A 6,871-nucleotide genomic window follows, 5' to 3' on the forward strand; every position below is an offset into this window, starting at 1 on the left:
ACCGCCAGCGCCCAGCGCCCGGCGCCCAGCGCCCGCCCAGCCCCCCGGCCCCGCGCCACTCACCGGCGGCTCCCGTAGCCGCTGCCGGGGGAGCCGGCGCCCGGCTCGGGGTAGCCGTGCTGCTGCAGGGCTGCGGCCGGGAAGGGGTACAGGAAGCCGGTGGCCAGCGCCGACCCGCAGAGGCAGCAGCACGCCCAGGGCAGGAGGAGAGCCAGCTTCATCTTGCGCAGCCGCCCGGGGGAGCCGGAGCCCGGGCGCGAGGACAGGCGGGAGCGCAGCCGCGGCCGGACCGGACCCGCGGCCCCCGCCGAAGGCAGAGCGGGGGAGCCGGCGAGCGAGCGGAGCCCGGCGACGGCTTGGAAGTTTCTGGGGGGCGCCCACGCCTCTCCGGGGCCGCCTTTTCAAATTCGGCGAGGTGGGCTCTGCGCCGTCAAAGGGGGCGTGGGGCTTTTTCATTAACCCTCGGCGGCCCGCGGCCGAGGAGGCGCCGGTGGCTGGCGCGGGGTCCGGGGAGCCGCGCGCCCGGGAACCTGCCCCGGCCCCTGCGGCCGCGCGCACACGGGAGCCCTGTGGGAGCTTCCTAGCCCAGCCGCGTTCGGTCCGCAGACGCTCGTGGGGCGTCCGCTGCACCTGCCCGAAGCTTTTTACTCCCCACCACACTGCCCTCTGTATTAGGGGGCACCGTTCCCATTTATCAGAGCTGGAAACCGAGGCTCACGAGAAGTAGGCCCAAAAATAACACGATCCTGGCCCAAGGCCCTTTGGACCAAACTATTGACCGCCCAGGCTTGCCTCGAATCCTCTTCCTGTTCACCTCCACCCTCTACCTGGATAGCTGTCTCTCCAAGGTGAGCCCAGAAGGAGGAAAGGGCTGGATTTGGCGTGAGAAGTTGTCCCTGGAGTCACCGGGTTCATGAGGCATCGGATCTGAAAAGTAACTGAGTGGGGGGAGATCTAATACAATCCCGCCTTTTAGAGATGGTTCAGCGGAGTCCCAGATCCCATGCTGAGCCCATCACCAACCTGGCCCCAAGTTGGTCTTTTCTGGACTGCAGGACCCCCACAGCAGTGTACCTCATGCGAGACACAGGTGGGACCTGAAATCCAGCCTGTGCGGGACTCCCCAGGTTGGGGGTCTTTCTAATTCTCTCCCAGAGGATCCCAGGGGCTGGCAGAGGCCCTGAGGCCACCTCTGGCTCTGTTAACAGTGGGGAGCTCCTAGTCTGTAAAATGTCTGTACATCTGGAGAAAAGTCATCCAATGTGGAAGTGCTTAATGGGCTGCAATACATTTGGTAAGAGAACTGTGGGATTGGTTTCAGAGGAAGACAGGAAGATGGCGTTGGGAACTAGTCAGAAAGGCCCACTCCCATGGCTTTTGCCCTCTTTTTTACATATCCCACCGGTACCCTCTTGAGTGTATAGCCCAAAATATATCCAACACTGCTTCACCCTCTCCCCAAACTACCCCTCTTTCTCCACTCAGTTTGTGCAAATCTTGCCGAAGCCTTTTCAGTGGCACCCCCACACTTCCCAAGTCCCCAGTCTGAGAAGGACTCAGGATGCATGAGTCCATCTCTGAGTGGGCAACACATTATGGGAAGCATCACTTGGACCTAGAATGACTTCCTTTTCATCTTGCTCTCCATCCACCTCTCGAGATCTAAAAGATTTGGAGAATTTGAGGTATCGGGGTATTTTCACGGCTTCCCCCAAAACTGATCCATGCTCCCTGGACAGTTGGCCAACACCCAGTAAGTGATGAGGTCATTCCTCATCTCCCAGGAATTTGTAAACATTCTTTCTTCTTCCTCTCCTTTACTTTCATCATGAGACAAGAGAATTTCCATGTTACTGTAAATAATCTTTATGCTGCAGGCGTGACAGTAAAGAGAACAAGATTATTATTTTAAGAATTTCCTTTTTGGGGCACCTTGGGTGGCTCAGGCAGTGAAGCGTCTGCCTTCGGCTCAGGTCATGATCCTAGGACCCATGATCGAGCCCCGCATCAGGCTCTCTGCTCAACAGGGACTCTGCTTCTCCCTCTGCCTGCCCCCACTCGTGCTCTCTCTCACTATCTCTGTCTCTCAAATAAACAGATAAAATCTTAAAAATAAAAAGTAAATCAAAAAAGAATTTCCTTTTTATCTTAAAGTCACTTTTTCCAGGGCCACAGGCTGTACCCCAGCTAGAACGACCTCAGAGAGGACAGAGTAACACTACTCCATACACTGCTGGATTCTTTTAGAATGATAAGCTGTAGGAAAAGAATTCATTCATCCCAGCAACTTCCGGACTGAGGCAGTTGTCTGAGTTTGATCCTCCCCTTCACATCTAGGACAATAAGTTCATTCTGGCCCCATGACCGCGTACCAGGCAACTTCTGTGTGTCCCGCGCTGTACTGCGTGCAGTGAAGGCTAGTAGAAAAGCAAGTAACATGGTTGTCACCCTCGGGGTGCTTGTGCCATTCTTCAAGAAGGCTTCCCCCCCACCCACCAGGAAGGCTCTAAAATGGCAAAAGTCAGCCAGCAGTTTGGACAAATGTTCTGCAAACAAGAGGAAGTTCCATTTAGATGGTAAGAGATAAAAATACAAAGATGCATAAAATCAAGAAAAGAAATATATCTCCCACACAGCCCAGACCCCAGAAGCCCCATGTCTACTCCTGCCCCCCCCCCCCCCCCATCCTCATGCCCTCAAACTTGCTGATAACCTGGAGTAAACTCCCCTCCCTGGTCCTTCCCAGTGTCTTTATTTGTAAAGTGAAAACCGGACTGGCTTGTCTCTGAAGATCTTTCCAGTTCTGGTCTTCAGAAACTCACTTTTCCCTTCATCCTCCACTCCTCCCCTCTCCAAGGCAGCTATGGATATACCGAAGCTGATTAAGCTGTCACTCCTCTAGGCAAGATTTTCAGCTGCTGCAACCCCCTCCCCACCAGCAGGGCCATGGAAGCCAAGAAGAATGGAGAAGAGTTCAGCGGCATCACGCTAAACTCCCATCAGAGAAGCCAGTGAGTAGAATCCAACTCCAAGTCCCAGCTGTGTGACCTTGGACAAGTTACCTAACCTCTCGGAGCGTCCTCACTGTAAAATCAGAGTAATGATAACGGCACGTATGTTTGTTTGGGTTTGCTAAAAGAATTTAATGAATTATTCACACGAAGTGCCTGAATGCTGCAGGTAACACTTTATAATGCTCGATAACTATTAATTATAATTTGCTTGGCTTTGGTGAGGGATTAAATTGAAGAACACCACCCTTCTCAAACCCCCAGGGTGGAACTGACCAGAGTGTGCAGAGCTTTCTCAGGAGACTCGGAGTATGTCTTCTTCCATCTTCAACAAATTAAAACAAAAATTTATTTTAAAACAAAAGGAAGGCCACCTGGATAGCTCCATTGATAGATCATCCAACACTTGATCTCAAGGTTGTTGGTTCAAGTCCTACATGGGGCCTGGAACCTACTCTAAAAAAAGAAAGATAAAAAATTTTAAAATAAAAAATCAAATATGGGGATATTATTGCATATTATGTGCAATTTGTGTTATATTTTTAGATAGAACATACTTGTGGTGGGTGGCAACCGTGGGAAAGTTTGAGCACCCTGAACTAAAGGGCTAGGCAATACCCTTGTAACTGAATGGTCCTCAATCATTAGAATTGATTGGCTGGTCTTGTCACCGTGGCACACAGCACTTGTCTCAATATTACACAACTATGCCTGTGGCACCCCTAAATACACATTAACACTTTTGGGGAGGCAGATACCACCATTCCCAAGAGCCCCAGAAATTGAGCCATACTGGCTCAGAGCTAGGGGCACCTGGGTGGCTCAGTGGTTGAGCGTCTGCCTTTGGCTCAGGGTGTGATCCCAGGTCCTGGGATTGAGTCCCGCATCTGACTCTCCGCAAAGAACCTGCTTCTCCCTCTGCCTATGTCTCTGCCTCTCTCTCTCTGTCTCTCATGAATAAATAAGATATTTTTTAAGAAAAACGGGGGTGCTCAGAGCTGGGACCCTATCTACAGTGCTGGGTCTTTCCTCCTCTCTCCCTTGATGACCTTGGGGGATCGCATAACCTGTCCCTCCCAACCTCAATATAATAAAACCCCAACAAAAACGAGGATTGGCGGGGCTTTAATGAGTGCCTCAACTGTTTGCCACAACTCTAACATGGACAGGCAGGGGTTCTCAGAATTACCATTTTTCAGACAAGAGGTTGAGAGAAGGGATTTGTCTAGGACCCTATACCCTTCCTCGTTTTGTAAGTTGAAAAGTGCCTTAAAAAATGACTTGTTTGTACAAAGAGGGATCAGATTTCTTGGTAAAAGGAGACAATCCCCCCCCCCCCAACACACACACACACACACTCAAATAGTGGGCTCCTCCACAACTCTATTGTGAGGACTTTCTGATAAGAAAAATATCAGTAAGCATCCTCTTCCTCAGACAAAAAGCAGATCTTCTGTTCTGCTGAAGTCAGCAGAATGAACCACTGAACAGAGAAGTAAATACTCATCAAGCCGAAGCCAAGGTAAATATTGACCTTCTGGCATGATAAATCCTTCTGTTAATCTAAAACAGAAATCTCCCCCTCCCCCTCAAATGCCCTATTGGTCGTGGATTCTGCAGTTTCCCCCAGAAGTTCAGGGAGGCAGTGCAGGCACAGAGCAGGTTTCCTCTCATTTCTCCAACAGCCCCTAATCCCAGCTGTTCCGGATCCCAGGACAGCACAGCAAATGGGCTGGGTTGATTCAAGGTAGTAGGACAGTCACAATTGAAGGGCTTCTTTGTTCTGCTCCAAGCTTTCTATCCTTGGCCAGGACAGGATGCGAGCAAAACATGGATATTCTGGAAGATGTGAACCCTCAATTTTTCTTCTTTCCCTACATACCTCCACAGGCATCCAGCCAGGCCCTAAGAAAGGGGTCGCTTCTTTGCTCAGCAGAACTGCGGGCATAAGCCTACCTGTTTCCCCAGACATTGGTCTTGAAATAGATATTCAGGGGCACCTGGTGGCTCAGTGGTTGAGCGTCTGCCTTTGGCTCAGGGTGTGATCCTGGGGTCCTGGGATCAAGTCCCGCAGTGGGCTTCCCACAGGGAGCCTGCTTCTCCCTCTGCCTGTGTCTCTGCCTCTCTCTGTGTGTCTCTCATGAATAAATAAATAAAATCTTAAAAAATAAAATAAAAAGGAATAGATGTTCAGAAGACAGCAGATTGGTTGCCTATCACAAGCCCATGATCTCAAACAGAATTTTGAAAGGAAAATGAACCCCCCATCAAAAAAGTGTCAAAAACAAAACCTAAAAAACACCCAAAAATAGGGAGTCTGCCTAATTGCCAATGCTGAAAGCCCAACTCATATGGTGATAAGTTTGCTCCCAGATGTAGCCGCAGCTAAGACAGTGCTTTCCCAAAGAGCTTAACGAGGAGGCTCTGTGATAAAGAAAGAGGATGAGTTACTGGGCTCCGTCCGCTGCTGTAACGGAATACCACAGACGAGGGGGCTTATAAACAACAGAAATTTCTTTCTTACAGTTCTAGGAGCTGGAAGTCCAAGATCAAGGGGCTGACAGACTCGGTGTTAGTTGAGGGACGCTGCCTGGTTCATGCATGGCCGTCTTCTCACTGTGTCCTCACATAGCAGAAGGGACAACAAGGGAGCTCGCTGGGGCCTCTTTTATGAGGACACCAGTCCTGTTCAGGAGGGCTCCACCCTCTTGAACTAAGCACCTCCTAAAGGCCCCACCTCCTGATTCCATGGCACTAGGGATTAGGATCTCACCGTGTGAATTGGGGTGGAGTGGGGGACACCAATACACAGTCCACTGCAGGGGACTGAAATTATAAAATGATGAAGAGGCAACACCCAGGAGAGTGTTGGCTTTACCCTGGTGCAGAGATGAAGACGGTGGGGTGTTGAGACACAATGACGCCACATAACGATGTCCCTCCCACAAGTGCCCAAGCTGATGGGGAGCTCTGCCCGGGGCTCCTCACCCCATGCCCTGCCCGGTGCTGTGGCTCAGCACTTGGGGCTCCCACCATGAGAGTATAGAAAGGCACATCGACCATGAGTGGCTGGGAAGAGTGGCCGGGGCAGGCAGGAGGGGCCACAGGAGGGATGCTGGCCTTGGATGACAGAAGACTAGCAGGATGATCCAGATCTCCCAAGTCGTGCAGAAGAAAGGAATCAGACTTGTTCTTTGAGCCTCAATGATGAGTTGAGGGCCAACAGATGGACAGCATCAGCTGAACATGAGGAAGAGCTTCGTTCATGAGTCAGGTAAGTAAGTGGAGCCTGATTCCAGGCCCTTGGGGGCAGGAAAAGCATCTAATGGGTGGAGGAATTTCCCCCAAACAGGCCTGAGCAAGTCTGGTGGATGTCACTAGGAGCTCACCAACATCCAGATCTGCCGTCCTCTCCGGGCACACAGTCCCCCTTGCAGGTGGACAAGGCTGTGTGACTAGCTCTGGGCACTGGGCATGAGCTGAAGGGACCATGTCACTTGTGGGCAAAGAGAGATGGGGGATGTGGCTTCTCGAAGTCTTCTCTGTGTCCCTGCCACAGCAAATGTTCCCTGGGTAAGGCCTGGGTCAGCCTGGACCCCAGAGTGCTGAAAACTTTCCCCCGCCCAGCCCATCCTCTAACGGGCATTGGACAGCCTAGCTTTGGTCAGCCACTGAGATGCCAGGGGTAGCTTATTACTGTAGCATCACCTGGACTTTCCTGACTAGTCCGTATGTCTCTGCCTTAGTGGCTTGGTGTGAAGGGACCCTTGGCCCTGCAGAGGTGGTTAGAAAATCTTCTCCTATGGGCGAGATTGTACCTTTTGGCGCCTGTTCATCTACATCTTTGCAGGATCTGGATC

General features: G+C 51.5%; 1 protein-coding gene and 1 long non-coding RNA gene across 3 annotated transcripts in view; both read right to left on the reverse strand.

The window, feature by feature from the left end:
• Positions 1–640, reverse strand: part of COL26A1 (collagen type XXVI alpha 1 chain) — a 163,296-nt gene extending 162,656 nt beyond the window's left edge. For both annotated transcript variants that reach the window (XM_072752960.1, XM_072752959.1), the window contains exon 1: positions 64–640. In XM_072752960.1, coding sequence (XP_072609061.1) covers positions 64–221 — 158 coding nt within the window. In that variant the 5' untranslated portion in view covers positions 222–640. The remainder of the gene's footprint in view (positions 1–63) is intronic.
• Positions 641–2,279: 1,639 nt separating this feature from the next.
• LOC140598271 (uncharacterized) lies at positions 2,280–5,670 on the reverse strand. Its single transcript, XR_012000522.1, has 3 exons — positions 5,536–5,670; positions 3,288–3,467; positions 2,280–2,417 (listed from the first exon to the last, which is right to left on the reverse strand). It is a non-coding gene; the product is annotated as an uncharacterized lncRNA (long non-coding RNA).
• Between the last annotated feature and the right edge of the window lie 1,201 nt (positions 5,671–6,871).

The sequence above is a fragment of the Vulpes vulpes genome, chromosome 3 (genome assembly GCF_048418805.1).
Source record: "Vulpes vulpes isolate BD-2025 chromosome 3, VulVul3, whole genome shotgun sequence".
Lineage (NCBI taxonomy): Eukaryota > Metazoa > Chordata > Mammalia > Carnivora > Canidae > Vulpes > Vulpes vulpes.